This window comes from Salvelinus fontinalis, chromosome 39 (assembly GCF_029448725.1).
Source record: "Salvelinus fontinalis isolate EN_2023a chromosome 39, ASM2944872v1, whole genome shotgun sequence".
NCBI classification, from domain to species: Eukaryota; Metazoa; Chordata; class Actinopteri; order Salmoniformes; family Salmonidae; genus Salvelinus; species Salvelinus fontinalis.
The window spans coordinates 5,858,704-5,880,949 of record NC_074703.1 but is presented as its reverse complement, the minus strand read 5'-3'; the positions used below and the strand labels follow the sequence as shown (position 1 = coordinate 5,880,949).

At 43.3% G+C, this 22,246-nt stretch overlaps 1 protein-coding gene across 1 annotated transcript in view; it reads left to right on the top strand.

Moving 5' to 3' along the window:
- The window catches only part of LOC129838583 (tetraspanin-8-like), a 24,552-nt gene extending 3,003 nt beyond the window's left edge, over positions 1–21,549 (top strand). The window contains exons 3-9 of the mRNA XM_055905658.1: positions 12,844–12,966; positions 13,323–13,388; positions 13,500–13,595; positions 13,838–13,942; positions 14,053–14,073; positions 14,621–14,701; positions 20,349–21,549. Coding sequence (XP_055761633.1) covers positions 12,844–12,966; positions 13,323–13,388; positions 13,500–13,595; positions 13,838–13,942; positions 14,053–14,073; positions 14,621–14,701; positions 20,349–20,588 — 732 coding nt within the window. The 3' untranslated portion in view covers positions 20,589–21,549. The remainder of the gene's footprint in view (positions 1–12,843; positions 12,967–13,322; positions 13,389–13,499; positions 13,596–13,837; positions 13,943–14,052; positions 14,074–14,620; positions 14,702–20,348) is intronic.
- Positions 21,550–22,246: the final 697 nt, after the last annotated feature.

The window sequence follows — 22,246 nt, the reverse complement described above, 5'->3', positions numbered from 1 at the left end:
ACGTCTGTCTCCTGTCTGAGGGGTGTTAATGTTGAAGGATCTAGATGAACATCTGTATCCTGTCTGATGGGTGTTAATGTTGAAGGATCTAGATGAACGTCTGTCTCCTGTCTGAGGGGTGTTAATGTTGAAGGACCTAGATGAACGTCTGTCTCCTGTCTGATGGGTGTGTGTTAATGTTGAAGGACCTAGATGAACGTCTGTCTCCTGTCTGAGGGGTGTGTGTTAATGTTGAAGGACCTAGATGAACGTCTGTCTCCTGTCTGAGGGGTGTTAATGTTGAAGGACCTAGATGAACGTCTGTCTCCTGTCTGAGGGGTGTGTGTTAATGTTGAAGGACCTAGATGAACGTCTGTCTCCTGTCTGAGGGGTGTGTGTTAATGTTGAAGGATCTAGATGAACGTCTGTCTCCTGTCTGAGGGGTGTGTGTTAATGTTGAAGGACCTAGATGAACGTCTGACTCCTGTCTGATGGGTGTTAATGTTGAAGGACCTAGATGAACGTCTGTCTCCTGTCTGATGGGTGTTAATGTTGAAGGATCTAGATGAACGTCTGTCTCCTGTCTGAGGGGTGTTAATGTTGAAGGATCTAGATGAACATCTGTCTCCAGTGTGATGGGTGTTAATGTTGAAGGACCTAGATGAACGTCTGCCTCCTGTCTGATGGGTGTGTGTTAATGTTGAAGGACCTAGATGAACATCTGTCTCTAGTCTGAGGGGTGTTAATGTTGAAGGACCTAGAGGAACGTCTGTCTCCTGTCTGAGGGGTGTTAATGTTGAAGGACCTAGATGAACGTCTGTCTCCTGTCTGAGGGGTGTTAATGTTGAAGGACCTAGATGAACGTCTGTCTCCTGTCTGAGGGGTGTTAATGTTGAAGAACCTAGATGAACGTCTGTCTCCTGTCTGATGGGTGTTAATGTTGAAGGACCTAGATGAACGTCTGTCTCCTGTCTGATGGGTGTGTGTTAATGTTGAAGGACCTAGATGAACGTCTGTCTCCTGTCTGATGGGTGTGTGTTAATGTTGAAGGACCTAGATGAACGTCTGTCTCCTGTCTGAGGGGTGTGTGTTAATGTTGAAGGACCTAGATGAACGTCTGTCTCCTGTCTGAGGGGTGTGTGTTAATGTTGAAGGATCTAGATGAACGCCTGTCTCCTGTCTGAGGGGTGTTAATGTTGAAGGACCTAGATGAACGTCTGTCTCCTGTCTGAGGGGTGTTAATGTTGAAGGACCTAGATGAACGTCTGTCTCCTGTCTGATGGGTGTGTGTTAATGTTGAAGCCCCTAGATGAACGTCTGTCTCCAGTCTGAGGGGTGTTAATGTTGAAGGATCTAGATGAACGTCTGTCTCCTGTCTGATGGGTGTTAATGTTGAAGGACCTAGATGAACGTCTGTCTCCAGTCTGATGGGTGATAATGTTGAAGGACCTAGATGAACGTCTGTCTCCAGTCTGATGGGTGTTAATGTTGAAGGATCTAGATGAGCGTCTGTCTCCTGTCTGATGGGTGTGTGTTAATGTTGAAGGACCTGGATGAATGTCTGTCTCCTGCCTGATGGGTGGTAATGTTGAAGGACCTAGATGAACTTCTGTCTCTAGTCTGATGGGTGTTAATGTTGAAGGATCTAGATGAACGTCTGTCTCCTGTCTGATGGGTGTGTGTTAATGTTGAAGGATCTAGATGAACGTCTGTCTCCTGTCTGAGGGGTGTTAATGTTGAAGGATCTAGATGAACATCTGTCTCCTGTCTGATGGGTGTTAATGTTGAAGGATCTAGATGAACGTCTGTCTCCTGTCTGAGGGGTGTTAATGTTGAAGGATCTAGATGAACATCTGTCTCCAGTGTGATGGGTGTTAATGTTGAAGGACCTAGATGAACGTCTGTCTCCTGTCTGAGGGGTGTGTGTTAATGTTGAAGGACCTAGATGAACGTCTGTCTCTAGTCTGAGGGGTGTTAATGTTGAAGGACCTAGAGGAACGTCTGTCTCCTGTCTGATGGGTGTGTGTTAATGTTGAAGGATCTAGATGAACGTCTGTCTCCTGTCTGAGGGGTGTGTGTTAATGTTGAAGGATCTAGATGAACGTCTGTCTCCTGTCTGATGGGTGTTAATGTTGAAGGACCTAGATGAACGTCTGTCTCCTGTCTGAGGGGTGTTAATGTTGAAGGACCTAGATGAACGTCTGTCTCCTGTCTGATGGGTGTTAATGTTGAAGGACCTAGATGAACGTCTGTCTCCTGTCTGATGGGTGTTAATGTTGAAGGACCTAGATGAACGTCTGTCTCCTGTCTGAGGGGTGTTAATGTTGAAGAACCTAGATGAACGTCTGTCTCCTGTCTGATGGGTGTTAATGTTGAAGGACCTAGATGAACGTCTGTCTCCTGTCTGAGGGGTGTGTGTTAATGTTGAAGGACCTAGATGAACGTCTGTCTCCTGTCTGATGAGTGTGTGTTAATGTTGAAGGACCTAGATGAACGTCTGTCTCCTGTCTGAGGGGTGTGTGTTAATGTTGAAGGACCTAGATGAACGTCTGTCTCCTGTCTGATGGGTGTGTGTTAATGTTGAAGGAGCTAGATGAACGTCTGTCTCCAGTCTGTGGGGTGTTAATGTTGAAGGATCTAGATGAACGTCTGTCTCCTGTCTGAGGGGTGTTAATGTTGAAGGACCTAGATGAAAGTCTGTCTCCTGTCTGAGGGGTGTTAATGTTGAAGGACCTAGATGAACGTCTGTCTCCAGTCTGATGGGTGTTAATGTTGAAGGATCTAGATGAGCGTCTGTCTCCTGTCTGATGGGTGTGTGTTAATGTTGAAGGACCTAGATGAATGTCTGTCTCCTGCCTGATGGGTGTTAATGTTGAAGGACCTAGATGAACTTCTGTCTCTAGTCTGATGGGTGTTAATGTTGAAGGATCTAGATGAACGTCTGTCTCCTGTCTGAGGGGTGTGTGTTAATGTTGAAGGACCTAGATGAACGTCTGTCTCCTGTCTGATGGGTGTTAATGTTGAAGGACCTAGATGAACGTCTGTCTCCTGTATGAGGGGTGTTAATGTTGAAGGACCTAGATAAACGTCTGTCTCCTGTCTGATGGGTGTTAATGTTGAAGGACCTAGATGAACATCTGTCTCTAGTCTGATGGGTGTTAATGTTGAAGGATCTAGATGAACGTCTGTCTCCTGTCTGAGGGGTGATAATTGTTACGCACGCCTCTGCGAAGAGGGAACGCAACTCCCTGCTATAACTCAACTCTCTGAAGTGCAAGAGGTATGGACTGTAGGTGCGAGCAAGGATGACACAAAAGCAGATTTTACCGTTTACTTGGATTTATTTTCTTACACGGTAATATGGGGAAAAGGGGCTGGACGGAACCAAAGCAAAGAAAGTAAATATCAAAGTTCCCCCTCTCCTATCTAACCTGCCTACCCACTTAACTTACCTAACTTAGCACCGTCTGGTGCCCTAACCAAAATACAGGGGGTGGTCCGCCCAGGTCTTACCTAGTGTGCCTAGACAGTAAATATACTACGGGTATATGTATGCCCGCGGGCCTCTTGCCTAAGCACTCCCAAAGTGCCTTCTCCTTCCCCCCTGGGAACAAATGAAACAGAGTAATTATTAATGATTTCACAAACACTCACAAACACAGGACATAGAAAAACTGCTACCAACAACAACAGTACATACCACACTTTCTGATACACAACCCACACTATATCACAATCTAATTTTTCTCTCTCAATCTCCAAATCTCTACTCCAAATCTCATCTCCTCTCTCTCTCTCCTCTCAATCTTCACTCTCTTGGGCAGAACACTGGCTTTTATCTTCAGGTGGCAATGGTGATTAGAGTCAGCTGCTTCTTGACGAGGGGGGCGGGGTCAGCTCCAATCACCAATTAGCCTGGGGTTGACCAATCAGCTGGTTGGGGAGTACTTCAGGAAGCCATCTCCTGAAACACACACTCAAATACAAAACAGAACACAGAAACTGGGGAACGTAACACGCCCACCACAAAAATTGCAAACGTACAGTTTGTAATAACAAAAACCAACACTTCCCCAGTTAGTAAACCCGTGATAGAGCGTCAGCAACCACATTCGCTGAGCCCTTCACATAGGCTATCTGTACATTATATCCTTGTACAATCAGAGCCCACCGCATAAGGCGGCGGTTCTGATTGTACATTTGCTTTAAGAACACTAAAGGATTATGGTCCGTGAAGACCATTACAGGCAAGGCACTGGATCCCACATATACCTCAAAGAACTGTAAGGCTAGCAATAAAGCTAGCGTCTCTTGTTCAATTGTGGAGTACCTTGACTGACACGAGTTGAACTTACGGGAGAAGAAACTGACGGGCCGATCCACTCCGTCTTCATCTTCCTGTAAGAGAACCGCACCCACCCCCACTATACTAGCGTCAACCTCCAACTTAAAAGGTTTGTCAAAGTTGGGGGCGGCAAGCACTGGGGCACTACAAAGTAGCGCTTTAGCGGACTCAAACGCATGGTTACAGTCCTTGGACCACCTAAATGGTACCTCTGGACTAAGCAGAGATGAAAGGGGAGCTACTACCGTCGAGAAATTCTTACAGAATGTACGATAGTACCCTACCATCCCTAGGAATCTGCGCAACTGGCGTCGAGTCGTGGGAGCAGGAAAAGCAACAATTGCCTCCACCTTGCCAGTTACTGGGCGCACTTGACCTCGTCCCACTTGTTTCCCTAAGTAAGTCACCGTAGCCTTCCCAAACTCACACTTGGCCAAATTGAGGGTTAAAGAAGCATTCTCCAACCGCTGAAACACACTTTTCAAAGTGGAGAGATGATCAGACCAAGTAGACGAATGGATCACCACATCATCAAGGTATGCAGTACAATTTGGCACATCTGCAAACACAATGTTAACTAGACGCTGAAAAGTAGCAGGTGCATTACACATGCCAAAGGGCATCACAGTGTATTGTACAAAGTTATCAGGCGTAACAAAAGCCGATATGTCAGAAGCTCTAGAGGTCAGAGGCACCTGCCAATAACCTTTTAACAAATCTAACTTACTAACGTAAGCAGCAGAGCCAATTCTATCAATGCAGTCATCTAATCGAGGTAGAGGAAAAGAATCAGACTTTGTAACTGCATTTACTCGACGATAGTCCGTGCATAAGCGGGACGTACCGTCAGGCTTAGGAACAAGAATACATGGGGAACTCCAGGAGCTATTACTGGGTTTTGCCATGTCATTCTGTAATAAATAAGCTACCTCACTTTTCATTACCTCCCTTTTCTTTGCATTAACCCGGTACGGATGCTGACGTATAGGAGCAGCATTCCCTACATCCACGTCATGTTCCAAGATGGACGTGCGACTTGGAACGTCCTGAAACACACTGAGAAAACATTTTATCAATAGGATAAGGTCCTTAGTTTGATCGCTATCCAAATGTTCCATTTGAGAGGGTAACTTCTTCAGCATCTCTGAATTACATAGGCGTTCACACTGCTGTAACGTATGGCGTAACTCCAACCCATCCTCCTTATCCTCCTCTAGGTCCCAGCCAGGCTTCAGCACCACCGCAGCCACACTGGAGACGGCGGACTGGACCGGCTTACTTGAGGAGCTGTCTGGAGAGTCACGTACATAATATTCTTTTAGCATGTTAACATGACACACACGGGAAGAACGCCTTCGATCTGGGGTCTTTATCACATAGTTGGTGTCACTGAGTTTCTTTTCCACCAGATATGGTCCAGAAAAACGTGCTGACAGAGATGAGCCAGGAATTGGCAACAAAACTAAAACTTGATCCCCTGGTGCAAAAGAACGGCCAACAGCCTTTTTGTCATAATGCACTTTCATGCGTTTTTGCGAAGAGGAAAGAGACTTTTGGGCCAACGCACATGCGGCGTGCAGTCTCTCCCGCATCTTACTGACATAATCCAACACATTTTTAGGGGCGCTACTGGGTGTAGGAGATAAGATATGCTCCTTCAACACTTTCAGCGGACCCCTTGGGGTATGTCCAAACACAAGGTCAGCAGGGCTAAACCCTAAGGACTCTTGTATCGTTTCCCTAATAGCAAATAGGACAAAGGGCACCCCCTCATCCCAATCGGTACTGGTATCCATACAATACTTGCGTAGCATTGCCTTCAGCGTCTGATGCCAGCGTTCGAGAGCCCCTTGACTCTCTGGATGATACGGACTTGAGACCTGATGGGAAATACACAATGTCTTTAACACATTTGAAAACATTTTGGACATAAAGTTGGATCCCTGATCAGTTTGGATTACTTTAGGGAGTCCAAACGTAGAGAAGAACTTCACCAGTGCCTTCACCACAGTCTTAGCCGTAATAGTACGGAGAGGAATAGCCTCTGGGTATCGAGTAGCACTGCACATTATTGTTAATAGGAACTGGTTACCTGACCTGGTTTTTGGCAACGGACCTACACAATCAACTATCACTCTTTCAAACGGTTCCCCCACCACAGGAATCGGGTAGAGCGGTGCTCTAGGAACTGTTTGATTCGCTTTCCCAGTGAGTTGACATACGTGACATGTTTTACAAAATTGGACCACGTCAGACTTCAAACCTGGCCAGAAAAAAATGACGAAGGACCCGGTTATAAGTCTTTGTGATCCCCAAATGTCCAGACCACGCCTGGTCATGGGCGAGTGACAGCACCTGCTGTCGGAACGGTGTAGGAACAACCACTTGACACACTTCACTCCAGTCATTAACGGTGTCATGAGCTGCCCATTTACGCATCAAAACTCCTGCTTCCATAAAGTAGGCAGTTTCTTTAGTTTTAGCTTCCTCAATGGAAATTACCGAAGCAAAACACTTACGAAGACTGGTGTCTCCTTTTTGACATTCAATCACCTTCTCAGGGGTGACAGACAAAAGAATGTCATGTAATTGGGGCGCGATTTCGCAGTCCCCTTCCTTAGTTTTTACAGGAGTAAAAACTGTCGGACTTGCAGAAGGAATACTCGGTGCATTGTCTTCTACTTCAATATTCTCAAAAATGGAACTAGCCAAATCCACCACATCTCCAAGCTTGCGAGATTGTGCCCTCGTTAACACACAAGCAGGAAAAACATGTGGAAATGCTTGAACCAATTTCTCATCTGCAATTTTGATTTCTGGGTTGTCTACTACCTCTAACACAGGAGTAACGTTACCACCAGCAATATCATTCCCTAATAGCAATGTGACTCCTTTTACTGGCAGTGTAGACACTACACCAACACGGAAACGTCCTGATACCAAGTCTGACACTAAGTGGACCCAGTGTAATGGTACAGGTACTGTTTTTGTCTCTATCCCCTGTAATATAACATGCGAGCCACAATACGTTTCAGGAGACCAGGGTAAAGCATCAGTAATAATTACTGACTGCGCCGCCCCTGTGTCTCGTAAGATTTTAATTGGCTTTTGATCAGCTTGTTCTCCAGTTAAGGAAACACAACCGGTAGAGATAAACGGAGCATAAACAGGATCCGGTTTCTCAAATGCTGAATCAATACCTCGGACCAACGGACGAGCCAAAGACTTGACTAAACCCAAACTTTTCCTTTTTGGGGAAGGTGACTGGGACTGTTTCGGTTTATTTTTCAAAACTGGGCAGTCCGCAATCACGTGACCCTTTTGGTGACAGTAAAAACATTCACGGATTTCATGAAAAGACTTGTCAGAGGAAAAACGACCTGAATGAGGCACTGATGACGTAATCAGTCTACCTTCAAAACGAGGTGCACCAAAGACAGTCTTGTGTGTCAAAGCGTACTCATCTGCCAACACTGCTGCCTGGGCCAATGTCACCACTTTCTGTTCATTTAAATGAACTACAATTCTATCAGGGAGGTTGCTTTTAAAATCCTCCAACAGCATCAACTCCCGAATATCAGCAAAGGTGTTAGCTTTGCTGGCTGAACACCATCGATTAAACAAAGACTCTTTGTCCCTAGCAAACTCAACAAAAGTACGGTGAGAGGGTTTCTTGTGGTTCCTGAAGCGCTGTCTATAAGCTTCAGGCACCAACTCATAAGCCCGCAACACGGTAGTTTTAACTGTATCATAGTGTAAACTGTCTTCCAGGGAGAGAGCAGCTACTACTTCCTGGGCTTTCCCAGACAATTTACATTGCAACAGGAGTGGCCAAACCTCGAGTGGCCAATGCAGCGCAGCGGCCACACGCTCAAATGCAGAGAAATAGGAATCAACTTCCGACTCTCGGAATGGTGGGACTAAAGCGATATTTTTACTTACATCAAAGTGGGCTTGATGATGAGCAGCTTTTGGAGTCGTACCGGAGCCAGCATCTAGCTCTAGCTGTCGGATCCTCACCTCCTTGTCGGCTTCTATTTTCCTAATTTCAAGGTCAAAATGCATTTGTCTCTCTTTATCTTTTTGCTCCATTTCTAACCGGGCCAGCCTCACCTTCAGCCTAGCGGTCCCGTCTGAGCGACCTGAAGCAGAAGATAAAGGATCGAATCGAGGCAATGTAAAGGGGGTACGAGCAACCCCTTCCTTCGCCCTGTCCTCCGACTTGGCATCAGAAGGTCTACCCGTCTCCTCTCCTTGCAATGAGAGAATTCTTTCTCTCACTAAACCCTCCCTGACTAGCACCAAAAGTTCAGCCTTTAGGGCTTTCTCAGGGATAACAAATCCATAATGGTCAGCTATAGCTATAAGGTCTACTTTTCGAAACCTCACCAAACAATCAATAGAGGGCGCTTCAATGAACTTGGAGATGGCTGAGGCAGCCATCTTGTACACAACAATCTACTGAAAACACAAACTAAACAAGTCATCCAAACTCACAACCTACCATCACACCTCAATCACTAACCACAGAGAGCTCAGTGCAGCAGGGTCCGGTGGGTTTAATGGTATCCCGGATGAGCCCCCATTATGTTACGCACGCCTCTGCGAAGAGGGAACGCAACTCCCTGCTATAACTCAACTCTCTGAAGTGCAAGAGGTATGGACTGTAGGTGCGAGCAAGGATGACACAAAAGCAGATTTTACCGTTTACTTGGATTTATTTTCTTACACGGTAATATGGGGAAAAGGGGCTGGACGGAACCAAAGCAAAGAAAGTAAATATCAAAGTTCCCCCTCTCCTATCTAACCTGCCTACCCACTTAACTTACCTAACTTAGCACCGTCTGGTGCCCTAACCAAAATACAGGGGGTGGTCCGCCCAGGTCTTACCTAGTGTGCCTAGACAGTAAATATACTACGGGTATATGTATGCCCGCGGGCCTCTTGCCTAAGCACTCCCAAAGTGCCTTCTCCTTCCCCCCTGGGAACAAATGAAACAGAGTAATTATTAATGATTTCACAAACACTCACAAACACAGGACATAGAAAAACTGCTACCAACAACAACAGTACATACCACACTTTCTGATACACAACCCACACTATATCACAATCTAATTTTTCTCTCTCAATCTCCAAATCTCTACTCCAAATCTCATCTCCTCTCTCTCTCTCCTCTCAATCTTCACTCTCTTGGGCAGAACACTGGCTTTTATCTTCAGGTGGCAATGGTGATTAGAGTCAGCTGCTTCTTGACGGGGGGGGCGGGGTCAGCTCCAATCACCAATTAGCCTGGGGTTGACCAATCAGCTGGTTGGGGAGTACTTCAGGAAGCCATCTCCTGAAACACACACTCAAATACAAAACAGAACACAGAAACTGGGGAACGTAACAATAATGTTGAAGGACCTAGATGAACGTCTGTCTCCTGTCTGATGGGTGTTAATGTTGAAGGACCTAGATGAACGTCTGTCTCCTGTCTGAGGGGTGTGTGTTAATGTTGAAGGACCTAGATGAACATCTGTCTCCTGTCTGATGGGTGTGTGTTAATGTTGAAGGACCTAGATGAACGTCTGTCTCCTGTCTGAGGGGTGTGTGTTAATGTTGAAGGACCTAGATGAACGTCTGTCTCCTGTCTGATGGGTGTGTGTTAATGTTGAAGGACCTAGATGAACGTCTGTCTCCAGTCTGTGGGGTGTTAATGTTGAAGGATCTAGATGAACGTCTGTCTCCCGTCTGAGGGGTGTTAATGTTGAAGGACCTAGATGAACATCTATCTCCAGTCTGATGGGTGTGTGTTAATGTTGAAGGACCTAGATGAACGTCTGTCTCCAGTCTGATGGGTGTTAATGTTGAAGGACCTAGATGAACGTCTGTCTCCTGTCTGAGGGGTGTTAATGTTGAAGGACCTAGATGAACGTCTGTCTCCTGTCTGAGGGGTGTTAATGTTGAAGGACCTAGATGAACGTCTGTCTCCTGTCTGATGGGTGTGTGTTAATGTTGAAGGACCTAGATGAACGTCTGTCTCCAGTCTGAGGGGTGTTAATGTTGAAGGATCTAGATGAACGTCTGTCTCCTGTCTGATGGGTGTTAATGTTGAAGGACCTAGATGAACGTCTGTCTCCAGTCTGATGGGTGATAATGTTGAAGGACCTAGATGAACGTCTGTCTCCAGTCTGATGGGTGTTAATGTTGAAGGATCTAGATGAACGTCTGTCTCCTGTCTGAGGGGTGTGTGTTAATGTTGAAGGACCTAGATGAACGTCTGTCTCCTGTATGAGGGGTGTTAATGTTGAAGGACCTAGATGAACGTCTGTCTCCTGTCTGAGGGGTGTTAATGTTGAAGGACCTAGATGAACGTCTGTCTCCTGTCTGAGGGGTGTGTGTTAATGTTGAAGGACCTAGATGAACGTCTGTCTCCAGTCTGAGGGGTGTTAATGTTGAAGGATCTAGATGAGCGTCTGTCTCCTGTCTGAGGGGTGTTAATGTTGAAGGACCTAGATGAACATCTATCTCCAGTCTGATGGGAGTGTGTTAATGTTGAAGGACCTAGATGAACGTCTGTCTCTAGTCTGATGGGTGTTTGTTAATGTTGAAGGATCTAGATGAACGTCTGTCTCCTGTCTGAGGGGTGTGTGTTAATGTTGAAGGACCTAGATGAACGTCTGTCTCTAGTCTGATGGGTGTTTGTTAATGTTGAAGGACCTAGATGAACGTCTGTCTCCTGTCTGAGGGGTGTGTGTAAATGTTGAAGGATCTAGATGAACGTCTGTCTCCTGTCTGAGGGGTGTGTTAATGTTGAAGGATCTAGATGAACGTCTGTCTCCTGTCTGAGGGGTGTTAATGTTGAAGGACCTAGATGAACGTCTGTCTCTAGTCTGATGGGTGTTAATGTTGAAGGATCTAGATGAACGTCTGTCTCCTGTCTGAGGGGTGTGTGTTAATGTTGAAGGACCTAGATGAACGTCTGTCTCCTGTCTGAGGGGTGTTAATGTTGAAGGACCTAGATGAACGTCTGTCTCCTGTCTGAGGGGTGTTAATGTTGAAGGACCTAGATGAACGTCTGTCTCCTGTCTGATGGGTGTGTGTTAATGTTGAAGGACCTAGATGAACGTCTGTCTCCAGTCTGAGGGGTGTTAATGTTGAAGGATCTAGATGAACGTCTTTCTCCGGTCAGAGGGGTGTTTGTTAATGTTGAAGGATCTAGATGAACATCTGTCTCCTGTCTGATGGGTGTGTGTTAATGTTGAAGGATCTAGATGAACGTCTGTCTCCTGTCTGAGGGGTGTGTGTTAATGTTGAAGGATCTAGATGAACGTCTGTCTCCTGTCAGATGGGTGTGTGTTAATGTTGTAGAATCTAGATGAACATCTGTCTCCAGTGTGATGGGTGTTAATGTTGAAGGACCTAGATGAACGTCTGTCTCCTGTCTGATGGGTGTTAATGTTGAAGGACCTAGATGAACATCTGTCTCCAGTCTGAGGGGTGTGTGTTAATGTTGAAGGATCTAGATGAACGTCTGTCTCCTGTCTGATGGGTGTTAATGTTGAAGGACCTAGATGAACGTCTGTCTCCTGTCTGAGGGGTGTTAATGTTGAAGGACCTAGATGAACGTCTGTCTCCTGTCTGAGGGGTGTTAATGTTGAAGGACCTAGATGAACGTCTGTCTCCTGTCTGATGGGTGTTAATGTTGAAGGACCTAGATGAACATCTGTCTCCTGTCTGATGGGTGTGTGTTAATGTTGAAGGACCTAGATGAACGTCTGTCTCCAGTCTGATGGGTGTTAGTTTTGAAGGATCTAGATGAACGTCTGTCTCCTGTCTGAGGGGTGTGTGTTAATGTTGAAGGACCTAGATGAACGTCTGTCTCCTGTCTGATGGGTGTGTGTTAATGTTGAAGGACCTAGATGAACGTCTGTCTCTAGTCTGATGGGTGTTAGTTTTGAAGGATCTAGATGAACGTCTGTCTCCTGTCTGAGGGGTGTGTGTTAATGTTGAAGGACCTAGATGAACGTCTGTCTCTAGTCTGATGGGTGTTAATGTTGAAGGATCTAGATGAACATCTGTCTCCTGTCTGAGGGGTGTGTGTTAATGTTGAAGGACCTAGATGAACATCACCTAGATGAACGTCTGTCTCCTGTCTGATGGGTTTGTGTTAATGTTGAAGGATCTAGATGAACATCTGTCTCCAGTCAGATGGGTGTTAATGTTGAAGGACCTAGATGAACATCTGTCTCCTGTCTGATGGGTGTGTGTTAATGTTGAAGGAACTAGATGAACGTCTGTCTCCTGTCTGAGGGGTGTTAATGTTGAAGGACCTAGATGAACATCTGTCTCCAGTCTGAGGGGTGTTAATGTTGAAGGACCTAGATGAACGTCTGTCTCCTGTCTGAGGGGTGTGTGTTAATGTTGAAGGACCTAGATGAACGTCTGTCTCCTGTCTGAGGGGTGTGTGTTAATGTTGAAGGATCTAGATGAATGTCTGTCTCTAGTCTGATGGGTGTGTGTTAATGTTGAAGGACCTAGATGAACGTCTGTCTCCAGTCAGACGGACTATCTTCACAGCAGGTGTGGTGTCCTGTCTCATTGGCATTATGGGTCTGCATGGAGCTCGTAAGAAGAACAAGAATATCCTGACCACGGTAAATTCAGTTCTTAAAGGGGCAATCTGGGATTCAAACATTGGCATAATCCTGCTGCTATTTTGCAAACCGCTGAGGGATGGGGCTTGAAAAATGTAACCACTCTCAAACCGGAATATGTTTGATCTAAGCTCCTGAGGCTTTGTAAATTATATTCTTCAATAATAAATAGCTACATATTGTTAATTTAAAAGTCCAAAACCCGATGTCTCAATCCCAGATTTCCCCTTTAAAAAAGCCAAGAGCAAAGAAATACTTTTTATTTGACCCGTTTTACTAAGACCAAGTCAAGTCTATCACGGTGTACAGTGTATTGCCCCCAATATAATGTTTACTTTATTCATTGGGTGATGCAGTTTTCAGTTGGATCTTGTCTTCGGTGCATTGGACTGTGGTTTCTGGCCTACTACCTTCCACATCAGGTAAGACAGAATTACAAGTTCAAGTCCATAAAAATTTAATTAAACAAATATTTAAAAATAACGTTGGTATTTAATAAATTCTGTGTCCAATCCCCACCAAAAAATCTCCAGCATCAAAATGTGATGAAAGCCTGGCATGAAGAGTACATCCCATTGCACACAAACGGAAGAGGTCTGGTACAAACAGTGGCTTCACTGCAAACCATTGTAAGATATTTTCTAACAGGATGTGGTTTTATATGATCAGTTAAACTGGTCTAAACTAGATCTTAAGCAACCGTCCACACCCATGTAATTAAATGTTTCACTTTAATCAACAAACAATCAGAAAAACTGAAAAGTTGTCCTAAAAAAGTACTTTTTAAATAATTCTGTTAAATATGTATTTAAATGTGTATTGCCTTGCCGTTTGTCCTGTTTCCTGTTTCACTCTTCTTAATTCTGAACAGGGGAAATGCTGTGGATTGGTCAATGGGTATGAAGATTGGGGATCTAATGTCCCCTCCTCGTGTAGATGCGATCCTCTCCGACTAGAGTCCTGTGTTCTTACTGAGGTAAAACTGGGTAATAGATGTATATAAATTACACTAGGACTGTCTGTACATTCACTGTATACTTGTATGGACTGAACACTGAAATTCATGTATTTTCTCCCTGTATACAGTATGGCTTTGTTTACAAACAAGTGAGTATTGGTTTTCCTATACATACAGTAGTCTAGTTATTCTAACAGCTAGACATAACATGTCCTATACATACAGTAGTCTAGTTATTATAACAGCTAGACATAACATGTCCTATACATACAGTAGTCTAGTTATTCTAATAGCTCAACATAACATGTCCTATACATACAGTAGTCTAGTTATTATAACAGCTAGACATAACATGTCCTATACATACAGTAGTCTAGTTATTATAACAGCTAGACATAACATGTCCTATACATACAGTAGTCTAGTTATTATAACAGCTAGACATAACATGTCCTATACATACAGTAGTCTAGTTATTATAACAGCTAGACATAACATGTCCTATACATACAGTAGTCTAGTTATTATAACAGCTAGACATAACATGTCCTATACATACAGTAGTCTAGTTATTATAACAGCTAGACATAACATGTCCTATACATACAGTAGTCTAGTTATTATAACAGCTAGACATAACATAGAGCTGTTGGTGTTGTTTTTCATTGTGTAATTCCTTTGTTGGTATTATTTCAGCCTTGTCTTGATCTAGTTGTGAAGATGTACATGGACATGAATATTGTGAGGAACACCTGTATTTTCTACATGGTCATTACGGTGAGTGTTGTACTTGTACCGGAGAAAAGCCATTTTTCTCCCCCACTTCACATGGATCAAGTCCACCATATTGAATCCACAGTGATTTAGTGCTCTATTTCAACAACCCTAATGCATAGGTCAATCTTAGCGCTGGTGGTAGCTTACAATTCCAATGTAAGTCTGTTGTAGTCTGTTAAACAGTTTAATTAATGACTAATAATTAAGCGCTATAGGTTCGGGGGTGAAATATTTTTGCTATTTTCACAACCACAATGATAGGCGCAGTTGCTGGTGTTGGCGCGAAAGGGCTGGGTTTTGATGAATAAACAAGTCCTGCCTTGGAATCAACTCCAAATCCAATGTTAGTCCGTTAGTTTGTTAAACAGCTTACAGAAACAAAATAACAAAATGTAGACCTATCACATCTTTGCTAAATACAAATCTAAATCTATTTTATATTGGAGATTCTTCAAATAGCCACCCTTTGCCTTGATGACAGCTTTGCACAGACACACTCATATCTCTCCAGAGATTTTCAATCGGGTTCAAGTCCTGGCTCTGGCTGGGCCACTCAAGGACATTCAGAGACATGTCCCGAAGCCACTCTTCTGTTGTCATGGTTGTGTGCTTAGGGTCATTGTCCTGTTGGAAGGTGAACCTTCGCACCAGTCTGAGGTCCTGAGAGCTCTGGACAAGGTTTTTATCAAGGATCTCTCTGTACTTTTTTTGTGTGTGGGGGGGGGCGGGCTCCTGAGTGGCACAGCAGTATTATGCACTGCATCTGAGTGCTAGAGGTGTCACTTCAGACCCTGGTTCAATTCCAGGCTGTATCACAACCAGCCGTGATTAGTTTCCCCATATGGCGGCGCACAATTGACCCAGCGTCGTTTGGGTTTGGCCGGGGTAGGCCGTCAAAAAAATAAGAATTTGTTCTTAACCTGTTTGGGGTGCAAGCCCGACCTCGGACCGAAAATGACACCCCTGCAGGGCGCGAAATTCAAAATCTATTTTTTAAAAATATTTAACTTTTACACATTAACAAGTCCAATACAGCATTTGAAAGATAAACATCTTGTCAATCCAGCCAACATGTCCGATTTTTTAAATGTTTTACAGAGAAAACACCACATATATTTATGTTAGCTCACCACCAAATACAAAAGTGGACAGACACGTATGAATTATGATTATGAAGTATGAATTATGATTGAAGTAGCATGCACAACCAACCGAAATAAACTAAAACCAACCTAAAGAGCCCAGAAAAAACGACCTCAGATGACAGTCATATAACATGTTACACAATAAATCTATGTTTTGTTCATAAAAAGTGCATATTTTAGCTATAAATCAGTTTTACATTGATGCTACCCAAAAATGCTAATACATAGCTTGAGTCTGAATCCAGCCGGGAGTAGCCAGAGAAAATACATACACCAACGTCGGCTACTAATTACACCTCATAAAACATTTCAGAAAAACATATGGTGGATAACTAATGAAAGACAGATATCGTGTGAATAAAGCCAACATTTCCGATTTTTGAAGTGTTTTACAGCGAAAACACAATATATCGTTATATTAGCTAACAACAGAAGCTAGCATAAGGCAGCATTGATTCTAGTCAAGCGCTAGCCTAGCACAGTTAGCAGAGTTAGCATTCAACAGTTCGACATATATATGAAAAAGCATCCCAAATTGGGTCTTATCTTTCTTGATACTCCATCAGAATGTTGTAACGGGGTCCAATGTCCAGTAGAGTCTTTAGTTGGGTTCCAGAACGAATTATTTCCCTCTTTGGTTAGCTAGCACGATAGCATTGCTGCGCCAGAAAGCGTTTCTTCAAAAAATTCTTCCGTCGTTTCACATCTAAAGTCCAGAATAAATTGCAATAATATAATTAAAGTATATTGAAAAAACATACTTTAGGATGATTTTGTGACATGTATCAAATAATATCGTAGTCAGGCATCATATTCAACGTTATCTACCTTGTTCCAGAAGCTGAGACCAAATTATCCTTCGCGCCCGGATTTTTTTTTTAACTGCGCAGGTCTCACAAGAAGTTGTGTTATTCAGTCCAGGGACGAGATATTCGACTCCTTTCAATTCTCACTTCCGCATTACAGTCTGACGAACGCCTGTGACGTGTCTCTATCGTCCCAAGTCAAATGGCCTTTTATAGAGAAGGTCTTAAAGAGACACATCGCATTTTGGAAAACTCAATTCGGCTGGGAAAATGGCTGTAAAAATATTTCTGTTCGACTTAGAGAAACAATTCAAACCTTTTTAGAAACTACAGACTGTTATCTATCCAACAGTAGTAAATATATGCATATTGGAAAATAAAAAGTTTCTTAGGAGGCCGTTTGAAAATGTGCACACATTTTCCAGTTTTTTCAATATTCAGCGTGCAGCCATAACTTAACTGACTTGTCTACTTAAATAAATAAAAACTTTGCTCCGTTCATCTTTCCCTCACTCCTGACTAGTCTCCCAGTCCCTGTCGCTGAAAACATCCCCACAACATGATGTTGCCACCACCATGCTTCCCCGTAGGGATGGCGCCAGGTTTCCTCCAGACGTGACACTTGACATTCAGGCCAAAGAGTTCAATCTCGGTTTCATCAGACCAAAGAATCTTGTTTCTCATGGTCTAAGAGTCTTCAGGTGCCTTTTGGCAAACTCCAAGCGGGCTGTCATGTTCCTTTTACTGAGGAATGGCTTCCGTCTGGCCACTCTACCATAAAGGCCTGATTGGTGGAGTGCTGCGGAGATGGTTGTCCTTCTGGAAGGTTCTCCCATCTCCACAGAGGAACGCTGGAGCTCTGTCAGAGTGACCATCGGGTTCTTGGTCCCTGACCAAGGCCCTTCTCCCGCGATTGCTCAGTTTGGCCAGGTGGCCAGCTCTAGGAAGAGTCTTTGTAATTCAAAACTTATTCAATATAAGAATGATAGAGGCCACTGTGCTCTTGGGGAACTTCAATGTTGCAGAATTGTTTTGGTACCCTCCCTAGATCTGTACCTAGACACAATCTTGTCTCTGAGCTTTACGGACAATTCCTTTGACCTGATGGTTTAGATTTTGCTCTGACATGCATCGTCAACTATGGGACCTTTTTATAGACAGGTGTGTGCCTTTCCAAATCATGTCCAATCAATTGAATTTACACCAAGTGGACTCCAATCAAGTTGTAGAAACATCTCAAGGATGAGCAATAGAAACAGGATGCACATGAGCTAAATTTTGAGTTTATAAGCAAAGGGTCTGAATACTTATGTAAACAAGGTATTTCTGTTTTTTTTTTTCCTAAATGTTGATATATTTCTAAACCTGTTTTTGCATTGTCATTATGGGATATTGTGTGTAGACTGATGAGGGAAAAATAATCTAATCAATTTTAGAATAAGCCTGTAACGTAATTATTTCCGAATGCACTGTAATTGCTCCCCGTGGACATATAATATTAAAACAACGTAGACTACGGAGAGTTTAGTTCACAGTAGCTGTACAAAGATCCTATATAAAGATCCTATACAAAGATCCTATATAAAAAGAAAAGGAGAATGTCCACTCACTCTAATACTGCTTCCAAATGTAATGTTTTATAGACATATTGGAACCTGGTTACAGATCTCATTCACACTTCTCCAGAAGTTGCATTGTGTGCACGCCACGGACGTTCTCACCATAAAACCAGGACGGTGAATCGTTCTAATCAGTTAGGTTTTAATCAAATTCTACAAAAAACAAGCAATCTGATTGATTTTTCAACAACAATAAATACATGTAAAATGTAGCCTAATGATATCATAAAATAAGACATGACGTAATGCTGTTGAACCTTTGTTACCTAGGCCTAGGGTAAGGGGTTTTGGATAAAAATAAATAAAATGAAATAGGAAAAAAAAACAATTGTTACAAGAAAAATAACTTCTAAATACGAGGTTCACCGGTATTCACCAAGATGTTCAACTGTCGTTTCATGATGGGCATTGACACACATAGTCTACATCATGGAGGGGGTTTTACACACGTAGTCTACATCATGGAGAGGGTTTTACACTCTTAGTCTACATCATGGAGGGGGTTTTACACACGTAGCCTACATCATGGAGGGGGTTTTACACACGTAGTCTACATCATGGAGGGGGTTTTACACACGTAGTCTACATCATGGAGGGGGTTTTACACACAACGCCTACATCATGGAGGGGGTTTAACACACGTAGTCTACATCATGGAGGGGGTTTTACACACTTAGCCTACATCATGGAGGGGGTTTAACACATGTTGCCTACATCATGGAGGGGGTTTGACACACTTAGCCTACATCATGGAGGGGTTTTTACACACTTAGCCTACATCATGGAGGGGGATTTACACACTTAGCCTACATCATGGAGGGGGTTTTACACACGTAGCCTACATCATGGAGGGGGTTTTACACACTTAGCCTACATCATGGAGGGGGTTTTACACACGTAGCCTACATCATGGAGGGGGTTTTACACACTTAGCCTACATAATGGAGTGGGTTTTACACACTTAGCTTACATCATGGAGTGGGTTTTACACACTTAGCCTACATAATGGAGTGGGTTTTACACACGTAGCCTACATCATGGAGGGGGTTTTACACACTTAGCCTACATAATGGAGTGGGTTTTACACACTTAGCTTACATCATGGAGGGGGTTTTACACACTTAGGCTACATCATGGAGGGGTTTTTACACACTTAGTCTACATCATGGAGGGGGTTTTACACACTTAGGCTACATCATGGAGGGGTTTTTACACACTTAGCTTACATCATGGAGGGGGTTTTACACACTTAGTCTACATCATGGAGGGGGTTTTACACACGTAGCCTACATCATGGAGGGGTTTTTACACACTTAGCTTACATCATGGAGGGGGTTTTACACACTTAGCCTACATCATGGAGGGGGTTTTACACACGTAGCCTACATCATGGAGGGGGTTTTACACACTTAGCCTACATCATGGAGGGGGTTTTACACACGTCCAAAACAGGAGCTGCAGTGGTAAAATAATGTAGGCCTGGCTACAACACACAGATACAAAGGTAAAATAATGTAGGTCTGCCTACAACACACAGATACAAAGGTAAAATAATGTAGGCCTGCCTACAACACACAGATACAAAGGTAAAATGATGTAGGCCTGCCTACAACACACAGATACAAAGGTAAAATAATGTAGGCCTGTCTACAACACACAGATACAAAGGTAAAATAATGTAGGCCTGCCTACAACACACAGATACAAAGGTAAAATAATGTAGGCCTTCCTACAACACACAGATACAAAGGTAAAATAATGTAGGTCTGCCTACAACACATAGACGCAAAGGGAATGTCACTGTTTTGCTCCTATCAAACTTGATCTTTTAATGAAGCTTCGGTGATTGAAGAATAATTTCCAAGCGGCTTCACAAGCCAAACACTTTATTGGCGGTCTTGACTAGCCTTCTTAATGTTATTGGGCAGGAAAGAAAGAGAACTGCCTTCATTGAGAGGAAGGGAAGATATGATTTATTTTTAATAAATTAAGTATTAAACAACACATTTGTTTACAATAGACAAGCCATATCTTATAGTTTGAATATAAAACCCATTTCATTGTCTCTTACTTGCAGGCCATTGAAATGCTTCTGGCGTTGGTAATGATCCGTAGAATCCAAAAAGCCTCCTTGGCTGAGGTGACCATGGATCTTAGTTATAGAAACACAACCAACAGGGAAATGGCAACTACTCAAAATCCTCCCATGCTGCATGCCGGACAAGCTCCTCCCATGCTGCCTGCCACACAAGCTCATCTTCACGCCAGCTCTTATTACCCGCCACCACCTCCGTACCAGTACGATGGGAAACACTAGAGGGACGTGACTGACCTGCAAACCCATGTTGAATTTCCTCATTGGTTACAACTGGACCAGGGTTAGATTTAAGGCTAGGGTTAAGTTTAGGGTTGGGGTCAGTTTGAGTGTTTTCCTTCTTTGGACTGCCAATGTGTTGCACCCCAATATTCCTTAGTAAAGGCTGAGCACTTCTGTTAATGTGAGACAATTTGGAAGTTTGTGGGTTCTGGAAATAACGTGGCCGAGTGAAGGGGTCCATTGCATTGTCAAACAATCACCCACGTGAAGCACCAGTTTTCCTGTCTGGTAACTCCTCTAATGTCAAATATACTTATTTTCTAAATACTTTGTCTCATTTTCTAAAGTTCTAAACTTTAATGTTTAATTCAGTTGTCTATTCAGTGACGTGTATAAAGGGTTAATGTTTTCATGTTTCTTGTGGAGGTTGTCAGGGCTGGTATGTTAGTTCCCATCATCCTGTTCAACAGTATCATGCCTCACATGCAGGTACACGCAGTACGTGCAGATGAGTGCTGTTAAAAATACAAAACCACAGTACATTGTTTCAGAGGACTGGAAAACAATGCTTGTCGTGAGAAATTAAACCACAAGAGTGTAGATGGACCACACAAGGGTTTTCCAACTATTGAAAAAGTCCCTTTGGTTTTACTCTGTTTAAATGTATGACTATCTAACCAAACTGCACCCTCACAGAAGTGATTATTTGGGTCATACTAAGATGTAGGCCTGCATCCTAAATGGCACCCTATTCCCTACATAGTGCCCTATGGGCCCTGGTCAAAAGTAGTACATTACATAGGGAATAGGGTGCCATTTTGGACACAGTCGTAGTCTGCGCGTGACCTAGGTGAGCATTTGCATGTTTTCCACTGAAGAAGGAAGTGATTGACATGTCGTTTTACCCCCAAATAAATAAGAAATAAACCAAATGTCAAAGGCGGGATGACTCATTAAGAAATCAGGGCTGATATTTATAAATCTTCTCAGAGAAGGAAGGTTGATCTCGGATCTGGTTTTCTTCTTTTTAAATAAGATAACATGTGTTGATATTACATGGACAGGGGGACTTGATCCTAGATCACTACTCCTACTCTCAAAGGCTTTATGAATATGGACCTGGTTCCCTTTACATTGTGTTGATTCCTCTGTACAAAAGGTGCTATCTTGAACCTAAAAAGGTCACTTTGTCTCCTATACGAGAACCCTTTGAAGAACTATTTTTGGTTCCAGGTAGAACCTATTTTGTTCCAGGTAGAAGAACCCTTTTGGGTTCCATGTAGAACCCTTTCTACAAAAGGGAACCAAAAAAGGGTTCTACCTGGAACCAAAAAAGGGTTCTACCTGGAACCAAAAAAGGGTTCTCCTATGGGGACAGCCGAATATCAATTTTGGAAGCCATTTTTGTCTGTATTGTAAGTATGGAATCCACCTGGGCTTCATAGGTCTTCCTCGGTACCATTACTGAACTATTGAAACACGTAATGAACTAGGAACATTCCTTGGTCATATTCATTGGGCACTAAATTTAGCTTAGTTTTAATTAAGGCTAGGGTTAAGTTTAGGGTTGGGGTCAGTTTGAGTGTTTTCCTTCTTTGGACTGCCAATGTGTTGCACCCTAATATACCTTAGTAAAGGCTGAGCACTTCTGTTAATGT